The 20,065-nt window shown below is 39.5% G+C and overlaps 2 protein-coding genes and 1 long non-coding RNA gene across 7 annotated transcripts; 1 reads left to right on the top strand and 2 right to left on the bottom strand.

The window, feature by feature from the left end:
- Positions 1-2,538: 2,538 nt before the first annotated feature.
- Positions 2,539-4,133, bottom strand: LOC135612488 (transcription factor MYB87-like). The gene is made up of 3 exons (XM_065108859.1): positions 3,675-4,133; positions 3,442-3,571; positions 2,539-3,343 (listed from the first exon to the last, which is right to left on the bottom strand). Exons 1-3 carry the CDS (start codon positions 4,039-4,041, stop codon positions 2,701-2,703), a joined length of 1,140 nt encoding a protein of 379 aa, XP_064964931.1. The 5' UTR covers positions 4,042-4,133; the 3' UTR covers positions 2,539-2,700.
- A 4,560-nt stretch (positions 4,134-8,693) lies between these two features.
- On the top strand, positions 8,694-15,020 carry LOC135581706 (ABC transporter F family member 1). Of its 4 annotated transcripts, none has more exons than XM_065091167.1 (5): positions 8,694-9,071; positions 10,450-10,523; positions 10,663-10,820; positions 10,935-11,169; positions 13,448-15,020. In XM_065091167.1, the coding sequence occupies exons 2-5, from the start codon at positions 10,517-10,519 to the stop codon at positions 14,503-14,505; spliced, it is 1,458 nt and encodes a 485-aa protein (XP_064947239.1). In that variant the 5' UTR covers positions 8,694-9,071; positions 10,450-10,516; the 3' UTR covers positions 14,506-15,020. The 4 variants fall into 4 exon arrangements, with proteins under 4 accessions (XP_064947239.1, XP_064947252.1, XP_064947246.1 ...); XM_065091180.1 differs by having other exon boundaries at positions 10,610-10,820; XM_065091174.1 differs by lacking the exon at positions 10,450-10,523.
- Positions 15,021-15,290: 270 nt separating this feature from the next.
- Positions 15,291-17,981, bottom strand: LOC135597760 (uncharacterized). 2 transcript variants are annotated; one of them, XR_010481405.1, is made up of 2 exons: positions 15,822-17,981; positions 15,291-15,607 (listed from the first exon to the last, which is right to left on the bottom strand). It is a non-coding gene; the product is annotated as an uncharacterized LOC135597760 (long non-coding RNA). The 2 variants fall into 2 exon arrangements; XR_010481404.1 differs by having other exon boundaries at positions 15,832-17,981.
- Between the last annotated feature and the right edge of the window lie 2,084 nt (positions 17,982-20,065).

Genomic DNA, 20,065 nt, shown 5'->3' with positions numbered 1-20,065 from the left:
CTTTCTTTATGGTATAGTCTGTCCTAGTATAAAAATGCCAACCTTGTACCTACCATCCCATCTACTACCCCTATGAAAGGACATTCTTCTAAAAAGATTGATCAAACTTAAACTATATAGAGGTGTAAATTATACTGAAGTAGGTGAGACAGCTGGCAAAGCTGCAACATTATCTGCCAAATGAAGTGTCATTACATGATTTTTAAGTGATATATATATATATATATATATATATATATATATATATATATATATATATATATATAGCTCAATAACCAGTGAATCCCCAAAGACATCAAATTTTTTTGAAGGAATAATGGGTTTTACAACCTATTATTATGTAAAGAAGCTAATAAAGGCAGTAATTGTTATTTGGAGCCTTGGACTTGTATATATCCAAGAAGAAAACTCTATCAGTAACCTCGTCAACTTTGAGAATTATTTCAAACAACATTTTCGCAAGTGAGATTTTATGGCTTTAATAAACTTCACTTACTCTTAACCCAATATCATAATCCATCCTCCATGGCATCCTTTTGAGCAAGCTTTGACATGGAAAACTGGTTTGTTTGTTTTTCTTGAGAATGGCATAGTTTATCAGAACAATGTGTTAATGTTAGGGGTCTTCAAATCAATTCAAAAACTAAAATCAAGTGTTTTGAGAATGGCATAGTAATGATTTGGTTTTGAAGATTCTAATTTGGAAGTACCCTTCTTTGAGATTCGATTAACCAATTTGAATCGAATCAAATCGATTTTAATTTAAAAGGTATCATTAAGTTCACTATCATAAGTCATTCATCAATTTAAATAGATTAATCAAATCGATCCAAATACCTAATTTTACAAATAATATGGGCTTAATTTTATAAATATTATTGTGTCGTTCGATTGGATTAAGATTTTAATTTAATTAAAATCAGTTCATTTAAAAATTTTATTTTTTTAAATTATAAATCAATTAGTCAATTAATCAAATCGAATTAATCGACGTTGAATCTATTCGATTAAATAGATCTGAATTTTTTTTTGTTTGGACTATCTTACTGATAGAAGATAAGATTTCCCCAACTATATGAGGAAATCTCTCACTCTGTTGGAAATTCTTTCTCCTAATTTGTATAAATAGGAGAGAAACATGTTCCCTTGTCTTCTACTCTTGCCCTATTCACAAAGTCTCTCGTTTGTAAATCATTCTTTACATCTCTTTGCATCTAAGATTGGTATCCTTATCAGGAGCACCATCTTGCGGGGGCTATCCTGTTGAGGGAAATTCTTTCACCTAATTTGTATAAATAGGAGAGGGAACATATTAATGTGTTAAAACATTTTTATTTCTTCAATAAAGCTTCTTCTCTTCTTTAATAAAACTTCTTCAATAATTATTCTTATCTTCTATTCTTTTCATCATTTACTTTAATCGAATCAATTTAACCTTTCAACATGCTTAGTTAATGTGTTGAATACAATAAAGTAGGTTTAATAAGATAAAAAATGGGAATACAATATTAGTACTAACTTGTCTTTGTTTCGAGCAATTCTTTCTTAACAAAATTGCTATTATGATCTTTCAACTATCTTTATGGAACAAAAATAAAATTCATTAATAAATCTGTACTCGAAACTTTTAGATTAAAGTGGTAATAATGTATCTCAGTGAATCAAAGAGTTTGCCTCTTGTTTTTGTTACTTGTCAAAGATTTTATTGGCTTCCTTATTTACATATGTAGCAAATTAAGTCGCAAGCATGTAATGTAATGTATATGACAGCAAAGTTAAGTGCAGCCCAATCAATAAAACATGTACCACATACTGACATGCAAGCGTGAAAGAATGCAAGAGAAAGTGACAAAGCCTTTGGTGGGAGAATTCAGGAAGACAGATGTTTTTATCTTTTAAGGTTAATGCAAGATGATGACAAAAGAATCTAAGCTCTGAAATCAACTTGGATTTGAAAGCATATATCCTCTCCCTCTCCCTCTCCCTCTGCCGGCCAAGGAAGACTCTCTATCTTCTCCTCCCATTCATCGATGCTGCCTGCGGTTGCGCTGGCCTTAAAGAACCAACACCCTTGTCCTGTCTCCCCTATTTTTCTTGGAACAGCCAAAGCTTACCGCCATGGATGAGCTCGCAAGAAGCTGAGAACACTGAAAAGCCCACGAAGCCGATCTCAGTTGGAGCTACGCTCCAAAGCGTCGCATTTATATATGAGGACGAGACACGCTTCTTCCGCTGGTACCGAGTTGTCCCCGGTTTCCATGTCCCATCTCCATGTGACCTCTGAAGGTCATTGATATGTGTTTGCACTGTTGGTGCTTCTTCGGGAATTGAGACTCGGATGGAGGAAGCCATTTACAGGTTAAAGAAGCTTTCTGTTTCTTCGAGTGAAGGTCTATGATGACTTGATAGATTTAGGGTTTCTGTTTCTTTATGATTTGTTGCGACTCTCGATGATGTTCTTGGGAGACTGCAACTCACCGAGCGCTGGAGGCAGGCACATTAGATTTAGCTCTGAATGATGAGGTCGGACCAGACACACACAGCAAACATCGTGTCAGAAGCAACCCCAAGAACAATATCCGACGCTGGTTGTGAAGAAGTCCATGCACCGTCAAAGTCACACAATCATATCCCTCCTCCCGAGGAGGAGGAGGAGGAGGAGGAGAAAATAAAGGAAAACAGATGCTTGTAATTATACAGTCAGCAGTGGTACATGGCGCTAGCTATGTTCCTGAAGCTCGTGTCCGTGGCTGCACCGCTTCTGCCATCCAGATAGAAGCCATGGCAGGCATCAGTTGGACAAGCGATGGTCGGCTTGACCTCACCAAAGCTGTATCCAATCGATGATGCTTCACATCCACCACCACCACCACCACCACCAAGCAGAAGCTTCTCGGTCTCCAACCCGCCATAGAGATGGCTCTCGAAGCCCATGTTCTCCCTTCCATTATATAACCCGTGGTTGAAGTCCCTCCCGTAGCCGATCTGTATGCTGCTGCCATCGGATGAACTGCAGCTGTGGTGATCACCTCCGAACACGATGAGATTGCCACTCTGATGCGTCGGGTGTGCCACCAGAGAATTCAGGAGATGAGAGATGGGGATGCCTTCCAGGTCAGGTGCTGACGATGAGAACGGAGCAGTGGCCGCAAAGGACGACGGAAAGAACTGCTGTTGTTGCTGCTGCTGCTGCTCCTGGAGCTGATGCTTCTTCTGCTGCTGATGATGAGGCTTTCTGTGGGATGTCGGTAGGCCCATGAGCCTTTTCTTCAGCTTGGTGTTCCAGTAGTTCTTGATGTCGTTGTCAGTCCTCCCCGGAAGCTGGGCTGCTATGATGGACCATCTGCACTTGGGAATTTGGCACATCGGATGAGAGAAAGCATATAACTACGGACTCCATCGCATCGAATGCAGTGGCATCAAGAACACGATCAAATTCACCTGCTTCCGATGTTAGCAAACAGGCTGCAAATGATCCTATCTTCCTCATCGGAGAAATCCCCGTGCTTTATGTTAGGCCTCAAATAGTTGAGCCATCTCAGCCTGCAACTCTTCCCACACCTCCTCAGACCTGTTGGCAGTCCATTTCAATCCTCAGAATTCCTCAAACACTCGTGGAAGAGCGCATACAAATACAAAAAGGGAATCGAAACCACAAAACTCCTTTGGGTTACCAGCTTTCTGAGGGAGAGCGATCCAGTTTCCACCTGTTCCATGCTTCTCCATGTACTCCTTCAGCTGCTTGTCTTCCTCCGGAGACCAGGGGCCTTTCTTGACATTTGCCTTGTCGCAGCATGGAGCCCTCCCCATGGCGGCAGATGTTGCAGCTCGATCGCCTGTGGCTCCACCCCCACGTCTTCTTCCCACTGGATTCTTGAGGTCGATCGCCTGGCCTTGGAACACTGCCACAACACAGTATGAAGGAGACAGAGAAGGAGATGGACAACGCAGAGGTATATAGAGGTTGGAAATGCTAAACAAGTCAAAGGATAGGCTGTCAAGTTTCAATCGGCTTCTCCAGCCTCTCTTGGCTGCACGCATCTTGGTGTCAGAGATTTATAAGACTCACCATCACCACCTATAAAGAAAACCCAGTCCCTGTACTTTTGGAGACCCTACATCTGATGAAACCCTGCTCGTTTTGGCTTGCTCCTCTTCCCTCCATTCCTTCTACCGAGACCAATATATGCTGGTAGAAGCATTGAATTCTGTTGGATCAGTCTAGTCCAAGTGCATATGGTAGACAAAATTGTCACTGACTCCATGCCAGAGTTCAAGTCCGAGGGCTGTGTCAAGACTTGTCGCCATCCCTCCCTTTTAATTAACGTAACAAGCAATCGGAATGTAGCGATAATCTCTGCCCAAGTAATTAGTACATGTGATGCTACCAAACAGCACCTCCCCCCGATAGCTTAACCTTTCCCCTTGCACTGCTGAGTTCATCCACATGTTAACCTTCTGCTTTAGCCATTGTTTTGCTCTCGGGAGTCATGGATTGATACCTTAAGATGGTTGAGAATGGATGTCAACCCCTCATTTTCTGTGATGTAAAGGGACACTGTAGTCATCAGCAGTGAAATTGACCAGTGTCCCATGTTTTCAACTTCCAGCTAACTTTTGAATCTCTCATGTCCATTATAAAAAGGAAAACAAATTGTGATTAGACATGTAGCTGCAACTCTGACCCAATAATAATAACTTTGTTCCTTTGCCTCCTCGATCATAAATATTTTATACACTTGATCATTCAAGAAGAAGGTCATCACCATGAACCTTGCTTCCAGTGGGCAATGCCCTGGTATTTGATTGCTGTCTTCTCTTCAAAGTGGTTGGTGATGACTGACGAAAGCAGAAACTAGTTTGTGTTCGATGTTCAACAGCACCGACTCGTGTAGTAGAATTTAGAGAGAGGGGACTTGACACTGCTGAATTCTAGAAAATGTTGATGCTCTTAGTCTAAACTTTGTACTCAAGAAAATCTACATCTTTCACATCATTAACAGTAACAGCAGCACCAGTCGCTATTGGAAAATGTTTTCAGGCACCAAACACATCATTTTGCAGCCCAAAGAAAAAATGATGACTTCTACACATTGACAGATGGAGAAAGACATGAGATTGTCACGGAAGTGGTCGTGTCATGAACACAGTCACATAGTGGCTCTTGATCTTTAGCTCAACTAATCATGAAAAGGGAAAAGGTAGTCCATTCATGGAAAGATCTTATGTTCTCATACATAAACCCTACTGTTTGCTTTCTTGCGGCATGTTATTTTGTACTGTAGTACCATGTGGTATTTAGGTTGATGTGGATCTAATGCGTCTTCACATTGTTTATGCGGTCCATTAGCTTCTCAACACACTGTTCAACTTCAAATACTTTTGGATAATCTGTGGCTATGCATATTGTAAACAAAGTATGGCAACCATGGGAATGCATAAAACAACAAATACGACAGAAGCACAACTGTATGGTCGGGTGGAAACTATTCACAGCTACCTATGAGGTGTTGTTCATGGTTAGAACCCAAGAAAACAAAGAAGACAGAGAAAGAAGAAACGTCTTGGAAAAGGAGAAGTCAAGAAACACTTCCAAACCATGTGTTTGTGTGAGTGGCTCATAGACAAATCTATCTTTTACCTTTCAGCACCTTGTTTGGTATTAAAACTGACTTGACTCTTCTCAGTCCATCTCAATTATATGAATACTGATATCGACAAGACATTTGAGCAGCAACTTTCCAAGCTAAACTGATCATTGTCTTACCCTAATACCAACCTTATCTGCATATATAGAACATGTTTGCCAACGTATATGACAGTAGGATTCAAGATAACCAGGCATCATCTTGATAATTCTGGTCTTTTGCATTCAGATAAGAACACAATTTTCATAAGAATCCAACGTGAACCCACTGGATATATCTGCTGGCAAGAAACATCAGCCTTATTTGATGATAGATTCCTAACTAGACAAAGCATGAGTCAACTCTCATATTTTAAAGGAACACACCTTGGTTATACTCATATTCTAAGAGTATGAATAGTGAGACAGTGGATGCCTTAGTGCATGCACCTTGTGCATCCACCGAAGGATATTTAAAAGGAAAGATGTCAAAGAGATGAGAGTCTGCAATGTCAGGCTGTGAATATAGAAAGACCAAGGCCACCAACATCTCAACACACTGAGGTGGACTTGTATTTAGGGCAGGTTGGGGTTGATGGGATGGAGCCTCACAGTTGATAACTGAGATATCTGTCATGGAATCTTCAATCAAGCAAGATGACAACAGTCTGATAACTGTGCTGAAATCTTAGTGTCGTCACTTGCGATTAACTCTCAAAACAATGCCCATGGAGCACTTTCTTTTTCTTGTTTTGGTTCCCTTTGAGGTAGCACTTCTCCAGCCAAGCCAGCTCAGGGATGGTTCACAATGTGGTGGTAGCAGATGAGGACTCTCTTTTTATATTGAGATAAAAGAGTGATCATCTTCGGCTGGTGTACAGATTGGAGCATGTTGTTAGAAGTGCATCATTAATCAAGTATGATTGCAAGCCTTGCGAGGTTCTTGATGGCAGGTGTTTGTGAAGATTCAAAACCAGATGCATTGGTTGGTGGGAGGGCTGTGAAATCAAGGCAATGAAAGATTTGAAGCAGAGAGAGAGAGAGAGAGAGGGGTTGTGATCCTCCCTTCCCTAGAAAGATTGGACAAGACAAATGTCTTGTCCATCTCTGTGGCAAATTTGTCTGCCTCTCCGATCTGCAAAACCATATGCTGCAATGCCTGGGAGCAACTCCAACAGACGGAGAGGCTGGTGTTTTGTCCATTTCAAGCGATATCCAATTTGGATGCAGACACAGCCACTGCCCCTTATGATGGTCTCAGTCCAACATTTTGGATCTGGAAACCATGCATCTCATCACCCACCCCACATCCAAATCTAACCTGTCCTCTTATTGGTGTTTGGGGAAAAATAATGACAAGTCTTTTAACTGTGGCCATGGGGTTTTCTGATTCTGCTGGAATGTAGTGTCCCAAGGATGAGAGAGAAAGAATAAAATAGAAAAATAAAAGGAATATAATAAAAAGAATAGGTGCCCATCATGGTTATAAAGATTGAATTGAATGAGTGAATCAATTTGTTGGACTGAACATGTCTAATAAATTTTATTAAAAATAAAATAAAAATTATATTATAAAAAAGATAAATTCTCGAAAAAATCTTGTAAGTTTAATTTTTTTTAGGACCGTGAAAAAAGATAAATTCATCCCAACTTTAAAATTTTTTAAAATAATATCCGTGATCACATAAAATGATTATTTTACCCATGCTTTTATTGTCATTGCCTTCTCCGCTTGTATGGCTTTCACCACCATCCCTACCTTTGTGTAGAGGAGTGGTGATGGGTCAACTCGCATGTAGAGGTATAGGAGGTCGAGGGTGGATTTAATGTGGTTAACTTATACATGGAGGTGTAAACAACTAAGAGAGAGAAGGAGGGCGACCAGTAAAACATGTTTGTGCATGGAGGTGTAGGCATCTAATGGAGAGGAAGAGCCGGTTGATGAGATTAGCCCACGTGTTAAGGCACAAGTAGTCATGAGAGGGGTCAATGAGGCTAGCCTACTACGGATGTGCAAGCAGCTATAAGAGGGGAGGGGAGCGATCGACAAGTGGAGGGCAGTGGTTGACAAAGATAGGATGATGATCTTAAAAAAAAATCGAATGCTATCTAATTTTTTTTTTAAATTAGGACGCTCTACAGGAAATTCCTAAATTTATGATTTAAAAAAAAATAACATTATAAAAATTTAAAATAAAATAAATTTTTATTATAAATTTTATTTTTATAATATAATGAAAGAAGACTAATATGAATCGATAATATAAGATTTTTCATCTCTTTGATCCTTATAATAAAAAAGACTAGCATCTTTAGGAAAATTAAAATATCTTTAATAATAAACAAATACTTGAGAGAATTTCATTCTTTTAAGACTTAAAAGATTTAATTAATAAACTGAACCAAACCTTTCGAAGTTGGGGCTCTTTTGACGCCCCTCACTTGGGTGATAAACAATTTAATTTCTCGATTATGCATATGTTTCTTATTCATGTTTAGTGGTCAGATTACACCACTATCCTTCCTCGAACCTGATTTAAAAGACACAAATCTTGATCTGTGCATGTCACAATTGCAAGTCTAATCGATCGTCAAAATAAACTCGATCTATATTGATAGATTCAATGCGTCTTGTATCTCAATTTGCAGTCTACAATAATCTCGAGGCAATGCCTCCTATGATATCATCGAAAGGTCGATTGGCGAATCCAAGAATTGCACACCAAATTCCACATTCCAAGTTGCATTTGGGGCTGCCAGCGAATAGAGACCCACCAAATATCAAGCCCAGCCCAGTAATCAGAACTCACGTGGATCTCAAAGCGCCGGAGGTCAGGGCAGATCTCAATGCTTTATGAATCGTGCAGTCACGGATCGCTGGCCCACTCGAACCGCCTCGGACCGGATCGATTCCCAACTCACGCGTGGACGGCAGATAAGATGTCCGCATACTAATTTAACAGTAGATGAAGTAACCGCATATTAATGCTAGCCGTATCACAAAGAACAAAGCAAGGTGATGGTTGGGTTCAGTAGTATAATAATAAAGAAGTAATTGAACTAATATTAGATCGGCATTAAGGGCAAACCCTCGCAAGAAAGTAGGGACCGTATCCTCCACGCCGCCCTCCGATTTCTCTCTCCCCTTCGAATTTAGCCCGGGTTTTGTCCGTCTGCCGTCTGTTGAGACCGATCCGTTGATTTGGTTTGGGGATTTGAGCCGGGGATGGTGTCGGACGCGAGCAAGAAGAAGGCGGCGGCCAAAAAGGCCGCGGCGGCGGCGAAGAGGGGAGGGAAATCATCGGCCACGTCGTCGAAGGCGGCCGCCGATGTGCCGAATGGGGCGGCGGTGGGGAAGCTGGCCGATGGAGTCGGATCGATGCGGATCTCGGATCGGACGTGCACGGGTGTCCTCGCCTCGCATCCGCTCTCCAGAGATATCCATGTACCTTCATTTTTCCCTCTCCACCTTTGGTTCGTAAAGATACGTTTTTGTTCCGTGTTAAGTAAGCTAATGCTTAATCTAACAAGTGAAAATCATACTGGGGTTATTTCAGAAATGGAATTTTGATTATAGTGAAAATGTATCTGAGCATGATCATCAGTTTTCGATTATCAAATCAAGTAGGGTTCGAATTTGAAATTTAGAGTAAAAATGAGAATTGTTTGGGCTTATATACAAGTTAATTTAATATTTCTTATGGACCACTAGGTGCAGTTTCGTAGGAAATGAGTCACTTATAAAATGTTATGTTGTTTATGGCTTGCGATGTGATCGGGGTACAGAGTTATGAAATTCTGGGCACAGAGTTTTTCTTTTCTGTCGCAATAATATTGCCCCTTGTTTGGTGAAGTCCTTGATTTGGAAAAGACAGTCACTATGGCCTAGGCTTTTATGGTTATCAGAGAACTAAAGACTATTTTTATTTGTCTTCAATGCTTGTAGATATTTTGCCTATGTTTTCTACTATCAGTTATGAAATTCTTTATCATCATCTAAATAAAGAATATATTGGGAAAAGCTCACTTAAAAAATATACATATGAATCCCCTTACACTCCAAAGCTTAATGAATTTCTATATCATTAAGGAAGAAAAAGGAGCGTTTATGTTGGCCAAATTTTTGAAATGATACTATAGCATTAAGAAATTTTTTAATATTGTAAGGCTATATGCTTTTCTTCTGATGTTCTTACGAGTGACCTTAAATAAATAATGATGAGGATGACGGCAGTGGAACAAGATGTCTTCATTCAGTATGTTGTTTGCTCTGAAGCAGTGTTGAGAACAGATGCATCATATGATTACAGGCTCATAAGCAATTCTTGTCTTGATTGTTGAGTACCAGGATGAAGCTCAAAATTACAGAACTTATTTGGTCACCATTGTCCAAAAAAATTCTGTTTCCATCTTGTTGACAGGACTGCTTCTCTTAATCTTTTCCTTATCTGCACAAGCATATTCTTGTTTTCCTTATTTCATAATTGTTAAGAATATGATATATACTAACTTTTGGATGGTTCATTGCCCCCTTGAAGTTGGTCGCTTGAAAGGGTTCATTTTGTCACTATATGGAATTTTGGAATTATTGATGAATTTGATTTATTTATGACGGATTGATGTTTGTTATATACTGATTTTATTTTATCACTTGAATATTAATAGATATAGATAACTATGACCAGACCCTTTGCAGTCCCATTGTTGTGGCGCTGAACAAGATGATCAAGTTAACATATTCATGGCTTCTACTGTGTTTCTTTTGTCATTATGAATATTTTTTGCCTTCATTTCATAATCCTTGGCAATTGTACACATTCCAGATTGAGTCATTATCACTAACCTTTCATGGGCATGACCTTATAGTGGATTCTGAGTTGGAGCTCAACTATGGCAGGTTTTGCATGTCAACTTCTAACTTTAGTATTGGAGTTAGATTTTATGCCTTGGTTTGTTTATGTAGCTAATTTGTTCTACTTGTAGGCGCTATGGTTTGTTATGACTTAATGGCTGTGGGAAATCCACCCTTCTTGCAGCAATAGGATGCAGAGAGCTTCCAATTCCTGAGCAGATGGATATATATCACCATACCCGGGAGATTGAAGCTTCAGACATGTCAGCTTTGGAGGCCGTCATTAATTGTGATGAAGAAAGATTGAGGCTGGAGAAAGAAGCTGAAATCTTAGCTGCTGAGGTTTGTTTGTAAGCACAATTTTCATGTTGCAGATAGCAGCTTGGTTATATACGTCTTTAATCAAAGTGATCTATTATTCTTTTATATATGTTTGGATTTTATGACTTCTTGTAGGATGGTGGTGGTGGAGAAGCTTTGGATCGTATATATGAGCGATTGGAAGCCATAGATGCATCCACTGCTGAGAAGCGAGCTGCTGAAATTTTGTATGGACTTGGTTTTAATAAACAAATGCAAGCAAAGAAAACCCGTGACTTCTCTGGTGGATGGCGTATGAGGATTGCATTTGCTAGAGCATTGTTTATGAACCCAACTATCCTCTTGCTTGACGAGCCTACAAATCATCTTGGTAAAATATATATTCCTTTTTCCAATATCAGGAAACTAGTTGCCATTGGTCCTCTTTATTTATTATTTGGCATAGTTGGATTTTTCATACAAAGAAATTAATTATTATTCCTGTTTTGATAGGTCGATGACCTTTACATCGTATTGTTTTTTCTTTTATGTTATTGGTATACAATTTTATCAGGATCAGTTGGTGATGCCAAGTTTGACTAATGATATATGTACCTGAAACAAGATCAGCTTAGCTAGGTTTCCTTGGGGCTTGAACAGTTGGTATCTTGGGTAGGTGTTGGAGTTGGTAGATTTGTTTGGGTTATCACATGTTTACATGGAAGATTATCAACTAATAAAGTGGATGTGGCTGTAATGAAGCAATAGCAAAATCAATACTAATGTCCATTATGTTACACTAGACCTTCGGGACATTCAAAAAACAATTTTCTCTAATCTGCTACTCATTAAATAACTTAAATGTCGAATATTTTCTTGCGATTTATGAAGCCTATATACTGATATATGGGACACTGATATGTCACAAGACGTATATGCTGATACGTGACGTAAAGTAGTTATAAAATGCCTTGAATTTGTACACAAAAATTAAATTTACGGCAAGGCTTGATATTTAATTGAAGTTTTGAAATAGATAGTTATGTATTATGATAGATAATAACAAGTCACTAATCAACATGGAAGCATTCCTACCCTATTTACCATGGACAAAAAGAATTTTATTATATAATATTTCAGTTGTATAAAGAAGATAGAAGAAACTTATTGTAAGTGAAATAAGATCATTCTATCAATTTTATTAATCATAATTTAATGAAAATACAGATAACTTATAATTACTATATAAAACATGTTTTCATTTCTATAATGAAAAACTATTTGCCGAATTCTAAAATTATTTTATCTGTTTATTAATTATTTAAAAATCATGATACATATATCTACATATATCATGAAGTATCCTACAAGTATCATGTCCTAGACAATCCAGAATGGATATGTAGATGTAGATAAGAACTTTCATTTTTTTGTTATTGTGAGCCATATTGGCTAAACATATATGCAAGTTAATTCATGGGGTTTGGGTTGAAACTTTTGAAATGTAGACCGAGTTGTTTCGGAATCTTAAATGACTAATTCCCATCTGTCCATGTAATATTATATTAGATATGGTGTTGCACTTTGATATGCCAACTAATTAAGAATTTGGTTTTCTACAAACTTTCATGGATTGGTATAACATTGCAACTGCCAAACTTGATTTCCCTATCAATTGCATCCTTGAAGCAGTTATCTCGATGAATTTCCTTGAAATTCAAGTATCATCAAGGGTTGCTTGTTGAAACTCTACATTCATTACCTGAGCAAATCTGAATTACAGAAATAAGAGTCTCCTAAATCGGTTGCAAAAAGCCTGGTTCAGGTTAGATATCTAAATATGCGCTAACTTGACAAAAGCTCTTGTACATTTGCATTATGATGATTGATTTTTATGTCTTTAGAATTACCTTGTGCAGTTTACAGTAATTAAAATGATAATATCATTGTGATATTCTGTTGTTATCATGTTTTGTGCTTCTCAGAAAAGTACATTAGTTAGATTTGCTTCCAAGGTTACTGAATTTGCTTCTACAGATGTTCCTACCAGAGCTGAGCATGAAAATAGTGAAAAAGCTGGTGTAACTCCGGTAGATTCTCTTTTTTTTTGTCTCTCTTTCCACATCAACCATATATTTTCCATATTTCATTTTACACTTCATCTGCACATTGTTGTTAGCTTTTGTTTGTGCTTTTATTTTTCAAAAATTGTTTACATTGTAGCAGGATGCTGCTAAGATGGATTTTGTTCATGTTAAGTGCCGGAACAGCACTGCTTTTCATACTTGGTGGTTATTCACTTGAGGATAATGTCCGTCTACTCATGCTCTCATCATAGACAAAGCGACTATTGCAATACTGCAAAAGAGCTTCTATTCTTTTTCCAAATTGCATTATGAGGCATTGCTTATAGATAAGTTTTGATCATTTGGTCAAATTGTTTCTTTCCTTGGCCAGATCTGTGCTCACAAGTATATACAGTTATCTAAATGAATCTTTTATACAGTGTACAATCTACATAAATTTAAGCATTTATCATGTAGTAGAGTTCTCTTCCCTATTACAAAACTTTTCATAAATGAGAAGATCAGCTTCTGATGTTGTATGAATGCACATTTGACTGGTAGTATGCAAAACTTAGGCTCGCTTGTTCTTGTTTTGTTTTGCAGATTTAGAGGCATGTGTCTGGTTGGAAGAGTCTCTGAAGAAACTTGATCGTATCCTAGTTGTGGTGTCACACTCTCAGGATTTTCTTAATGGTGTCTGTACCAACATCATCCACATGCAGAGCAAGAAGCTAAAATTCTACACCGGCAACTATGACCAATACGTCCAGACTCGTTCAGAGCTGGAAGAAAATCAGATGAAGCAGTACAAGTGGGAGCAGGAGCAAATTTCTTCTATGAAAGAGTACATTGCTCGATTTGGTCATGGTTCTGCTAAGCTGGCCCGTCAAGCCCAGAGCAAGGAGAAAACTCTTGCCAAGATGGAGCGCGGTGGACTTACAGAAAAAGTGGTGAAGGACAAAGTATTGGTCTTTCTCTTTGTAGATGTTGGTAAACTTCCCCCACCAGTCCTGCAGTTTGTGGGAGTGACTTTTGGATATACCCCAGAGAAACTCATCTACAAGAACCTTGATTTTGGTGTGGACCTTGATTCCAGAGTAGCACTAGTAGGGCCCAATGGTGCTGGGAAGAGCACATTGCTCAAGCTGATGACTGGTGATCTTATCCCTTTGGATGAAATGGTTAGGCGGCACACCCATCTCAGAATTGCCCAGTTTCATCAGCATCTGGCCGAGAAGCTTGATCTAGAGATGTCTGCACTTCAGTACATGATGAGAGAGTACCCAGGCAATGAGGAGGAGAGGATGAGAGCTGCAATTGGAAAGTTTGGATTGTCAGGAAAAGCACAGGTGATGCCTATGAAGAACTTGTCAGATGGTCAAAGGAGCAGGGTGATCTTTGCTTGGCTGGCCTGGAGGCAACCGCATATGCTGCTGCTCGATGAACCCACAAATCATCTGGATATCGAGACCATTGATTCCCTAGCAGAAGCACTGAATGAGTGGGATGGTGGCCTGGTGTTGGTGAGCCACGACTTCAGATTGATCAATCAGGTAGCCGACGAGATTTGGGTCTGCGAGAATGAAGCAGTGACAAAGTGGGAGGGTGACATTATGGACTTTAAGGAGCATCTGAGGAGCAAAGCTGGATTGTCTGATTAATTGATGAATACAAAGCAGAATCCTCAAAAGCCAGTACTTCCGAGATTGTGTTGTTAATCACCGTAATTAAGTTAAGCAGTTATGTACCAGTACTTCCGAGCATACTGTTTTATGATTCTATGGACTTTTAAGGAGCATATGCTGCTGCTCAATGAACCCACAAATCATCTGGATATCGAGACCATTGATTCCCTATCAGAAGCACTGAATGAGTGGGATGGTGGCCTGGTGTTGGTGAGCCATGACTTCAGATTGATCAATCAGGTAGCCGACGAGATTTGGGTCTGTGAGAATCAAGCAGTGACGAGATGGGCGGGCGACATTATGGACTTTAAGGAGCATCCGAGGAGCAAAGCTGGATTGTCTGATTAATTGATGAATATAAAGCAGAAGATTATGTTGTTGTTAATCACCGTAATTAAGCTTAGCAATTATGTACCCACTTTGAGCCACCTTTTGGCATACTGTAATATGATTCTAGGCAGCTTAGGCCCAAAAGAAGCTTCCAGTATTCAGTCTGCTCGAGTAATTCACCTCCACCTATCTTCGCCACAAAGTAAGTACTATGTTATTTGTTGACATGTCATCTGTATTATCAGCTATGTTGCATTTACGAGCTTACGGAGGAAGCTATGCGTCTCTTACAATCTAAAGAAATCTAAGGGATAGTGGTTAATAAAGGTTTCGATATCTGTTTCTGGTTGAGCACAGCGTAGATCGAGGCCTGCAATTTGACTCTGTTCAAATCGTGTGTGACGGACAGTGAAATGGAGGTGCAGCATGTCTTAATTGTACTAGCAAAACACCGTTACATTGAATAATCAAGTACATGCATGCTTATTCTTCTATCACTCTTTTGTGTGTCTAACATACGGTGTCCGCATATCAAATACTACCTCCAATTGTGTAGGCTTTGTACACTAGAATTATTGTCCAGGTGAATCCCCACCCACCCCCAAAGCGTGCATGATTGTTTGTGTTCACAGAAGAGAAAAGATACAAGGTACGTTTTCCAGACAATTATGGGCGAGAATGTCCTTCAACGTTGGTCCATGCCACATTATAACTGGACTCGGAGGATGTCCCCTTGCGAGGGGCCCACCTGCATGAGTGAAGGTGGGACGAGCATTACATATTAATAGCAAACAGTACCTTTGTGTCCACCATGATACATGGCCATTTTGGTTTCAATTTTCTCCTCTCACGATTTCAAGTGTCATCGAAATGATTGATCACCACATCTTAGTGATCTAACACATACGACAACGAATAACATCAAAGACCAAGAGATTCATGGTGAATGCAGGCAGATATACATTTGACCACCTTCATTCAATGGTCATGGTGAATCCTTGCTCATTCCTCATGCTTCTTTTGAGTTCTGTGATCTATTTGTCCCCTTAAATAAGAATTTCCCTCGGTATCCTTCTCACGGATCATATGTTTGCAGCTTCAGAGGTCTTTTGTTACCCCTTCTGCTGCAAAACCTCTTGAAAAGAAACCGAAGCAGAAACATTTACTGCAAACCTGTGTTAAAAGAGAAGACAACATACAATAAAAGTGAAGAGAGAAGAGAATGGTGGGAATAATCATCAGGAAGGAATCTGAGGCCCTCCCTCGGACAAGACCTGACTTTATCTTCAGTACATGCAGCAAAATTTCTGCATCAAGATAAGAACCAAAGAAAACCATGTTAATGTCGATCAATTCTCAAGTCTAGTTATTTTGCTAGGAACTTAGCAATAATCACTGAGGCAATGCAATATGTAACCGATCTTATTGCTACGCCACAATCTTAGATATATAATCTTTGATGAATACAACTGCATTAAGCAATTGCCAAATCTTTTCGATTACACACGTTAAGTTACCTACTAAAAGATGGTTAAGAGTATGAGACCAGCCAGATCTAAACATTTTCTTTTGCCATGTTTGTAAGATCAGTTTACCAGCTGATCTTTCCTACACAATCTTGCATGTAGCACAGTGAGGATGGATCCTAATATCTCTATGCTACATAGGCTAGCAGCATGCTCATTTGATGAACCGTACCATAGTTCTTGCATGAACTTGACTTGTCGATTACAATCCGAGGCTAGAGATTCAATTTAATATTTGATTCACTCATGAGATACTCACTGTCAGGTTTTTTCTTTGATGAAGAAACTTCTGCTGATACATTCCCAATCAAAAAAAGATGAGGAGTCTTCTTTCATCTTTTATTGACAGCTAAAATAGGAGAGAATGGAAGGAGAATATGAAAAGAACCATGCAAAAAAAATTAGTGTAACAGACTTCATCACCACCTACTGATGAATTTAGGAAGGAGATGCCAGTCGATCTAAAAGAAATTTGATCGATATCATGCTTGCTCTGAGTTCATAGTCGATGATGGTAACCCTAATCCTGTCAATAAAACCCTTGATGGTGGATGATCACAAGAAACTATATATATAATTGTTTTCTTTGTTCAAATGATAAAGCTGAACATATGATTACAACTACAATATATCCCATCAACAATTTCAATTTCTCCTATATATTAACAAGGAAATGTTATTATACCTTTTTGAGAGAGCTATAGATCTCAACCCTTATACTTTCGAATCTCCACTGAAATAAAAAGGATGAAAGAGGGCAACCGTCCACGAAGAACAAAGGTAGATAGATACATACCAACTCACCGGTCCACTGTGTGAGATGAAAAATCTACTCCCTGCAACTTCAGCTCACATCCAATATATCATAGATTATTCGAACAGAAGAAGAGAGAAAACCAGGAACACTTACGGAAGCGATCGATCACCTCAAGATCTGATGGTACATCTCGAGGGATTAGTCATGTGTTTGTCGATGCAGCATCATCAAGATTCTCATGTACAACGGCGGCCGAATCCATGTGAATCTTGATGGTGCCACACCCACAAAGACCAACTGCTTGGATCGATCCACGCATCTTGGCTGTGGCCCCTTCAGGGCGTGGATCAAATGGAGGAAACACCCTAAAATGACCAAGAACAAGGAGAAGAAGTAATATCAAGAAACAAGGAGCACAGATCCACTCCATGCACGACTACCCGTGAGATGAACACAAGTGCCTGCTGATGCACTGGTGAGGGATCTCGACGAGACATCATCACCAAGAGTTAAACAGTCGCGGACAAAAAAGATTAGGTTTTCTAGGTTTCTTCTTCACGCAACACAACATGAATCCCTTGCATGATCCGACTGCAGTCACCAAGAGAACCGAAGATCGTGCAAGGTTTCCCTAAAAGAAGAGTAGCGCTCGCCAGACGCAGGCTAAGAGATCGAAACGAGATCTCCCTCCAGAGATCTGGTGAGGAACCATGATCTATAAGCCGAAGACGAAGAAAGATATGGCGAAGATCTGAATGGATGGAGGAAGAGGGTGAGAAAAGGAAAATGAGAACAAATTGGAGACACACAAGATGATGGAGGGAGGAAAATGAAGGGCTATTGAGTGTGAGGATTGAGGAAGGAAGGGTAGTATTTATAGTAAAAAATAATGGTTTGGGATATTATAATTATCACCACATCAGGTCATGGTGTTCTTACCCTAAACCTTATACTTTCACTCTTATTCCTTTCGGCTTTGTTTCACCTTCGCAATTAATCTTAATCTTAATAGGTTTGACATTGCAGTCATTACTGATATGCTTCTATAATGGCACCATAGGAATCATCTTATTTCAGGCACATAGATATCAGTAGAGGATAAGAAATCTCATGATATTTCCTATCAATACATCACCGCCATGCATAGAATGTTATTACTTTTAGCTGTAAGAATTTATTATTATTTAGGGTGGCATTTTTCTATATGGAGATAACACATATACATATTCCCACCATTAATCATATTTAATTTCTATTTAATTATGTTTTAGTTCGAATGATCATGATTACTGACTGTTCTGTCCTGGAAATCAATCAAATCATCTTCTGTACTCTCTCTCTCTCTCTCTCTCTCTCTCACAAACATACACTCACAGACACACACAGACAGCAAATTTCAACGGTGAAAACGCATGACTGATACAACTAAAAAATAATGTTAGGTAAAGAATGTTTTACAGAGGATTAATTGCTTTGTGCAATTATCGAGTCAACTAATGAAGGGTTTAGGCCGTGACTTAAGTCGGGCACTGAAGTATTCCCATCTGAAGCTGTCACAAAGGGCCCTTCTCTGCACTGGTTTTCTCAGGTGTGTCTGTGGCTCACACACGAGGGAGGACTACACAAGCGTGGATGGAGATATCGGGATCTTTGAGTCGTCCTTGTGTTTGCTGGTCCTCGGAATACATTGTGTTCTTATTGGTTGATGCTTAGCTGTTTCCTTCTCTCTTATTTCACGTTTATCCAATGAAATCTCGTCTCTTAAAGATCCCTGCGGACATCTGCTGCCTGCACCTCTTTCCCCTTCACCTGAATCCAGCCCTTGTCATGCCTTAGAAATGAGTGAGCCAGAGAGAGAGAGAGAGAGAGATGACTGTATCACCATGAGGCTGCAACTCTCTCTCTCTCTCTCTCTCTCTAAGCAGCTGAAAAGATGAAACAGGAATCAACCCCAGTATCAAAGAAGTGATATTCACTTGCAGTGCAGGCACACCAGATCAGTAAACAGTCCATCATCAGCATATCCAGGTACAATTCAGGAGACATCAGCATTTGGGCAACGCAAGTCTCATGAGACCTCTGGGACCATCAATTCGAATCCATGGCCGTCGTCGTCGCAGGTCTCATGACATGTGGATCGGCATCAAATTATTGTAGTGCTCCTGTCCTTGCAGGAGGACCAATTTGTTCTCTTGCTGTTCCTCTTAAAAATTTCCCAAAAAACAAAATAATAATACGCATATTAATGGTGTGAATAGTTTTCATTTTGTTGTTGTAGTCACTCGAGCAATGAAGTTGAACGCATTTTTCCCTTAGCATCTGATCATCAAACATGTCATTTTACGCGGAGATAAAGAAGATTCCCATTGTATAGACTGTCACTTCAAGTGCTGTCGATTGTCTCAGTGGACCAACCTCAAATGTCTTAGAATCAATCACCACCTGAGCAGGGCGATGGCCAACTCATATGATGCATACTAGGGAGAGATGCATTGAAAAGTTTTATCGTATGTCACTCAGGCAAAAAGGAACCAAAAGTTTAACTGATATGATCATGGCTTTGTTCTTACAGTGCTGGCAGCTGCACCAATGGTAGAGAATCTCATCTGTCATTTGTCTCTCTGAGAGAGGATACAACCATGAGCCACTGAGCTGGCACACAAACATCTTATGATCAGCTTGCAGGCCCTTGTTGACTCCTGAATTAATGCTTGCTGTGGTCCATCTAAATGGTACATGTAACCTGTGTCATACACTTAGCTTTTTGGTGATGTAGATCATATGCTTTTGCTAGCAAAAATTTGATGATGTGGTCCATCTCAGTGACTCAGTAAACCTATCTAATAATCATACACATGGAGAACAGACGGCTGAGCTGCTCACCGCACTCTCTTCCAGTATTTGAATACCTCAGGAAGGCTTA

The sequence above is a fragment of the Musa acuminata genome, chromosome BXJ1-2 (assembly GCF_036884655.1).
Source record: "Musa acuminata AAA Group cultivar baxijiao chromosome BXJ1-2, Cavendish_Baxijiao_AAA, whole genome shotgun sequence".
Classification (NCBI taxonomy): domain Eukaryota; kingdom Viridiplantae; phylum Streptophyta; class Magnoliopsida; order Zingiberales; family Musaceae; genus Musa; species Musa acuminata.
The sequence above is the reverse complement of the archived record's forward strand: the minus strand, read 5'-3'. Positions and strand labels throughout refer to the sequence as shown.

What these genes read in the sequence shown, in the direction of transcription:
- LOC135612488 (XM_065108859.1), bottom strand. Translation starts at nt 4,041, where the DNA reads ATGCGTGCAGCCAAGAGAGGCTGGAGAAGCCGATTGAAACTTGACAGC. An exon ending in CGCTCTCCCTCAGAAAGCTG is followed by an intron (nt 3,572 to 3,674) that starts GTAACCCAAAGG and finishes GACTGCCAACAG; the next exon opens with GTCTGAGGAGGTGTGGGAAG. An exon ending in TTTGCTAACATCGGAAGCAG is followed by an intron (nt 3,344 to 3,441) that starts GTGAATTTGATC and finishes TCCCAAGTGCAG; the next exon opens with ATGGTCCATCATAGCAGCCC.
- LOC135581706 (XM_065091167.1), top strand. An exon ending in CTGAAATCTTAGCTGCTGAG is followed by an intron (nt 10,821 to 10,934) that starts GTTTGTTTGTAA and finishes GACTTCTTGTAG; the next exon opens with GATGGTGGTGGTGGAGAAGC. An exon ending in CGAGCCTACAAATCATCTTG is followed by an intron (nt 11,170 to 13,447) that starts GTAAAATATATA and finishes TTTGTTTTGCAG; the next exon opens with ATTTAGAGGCATGTGTCTGG.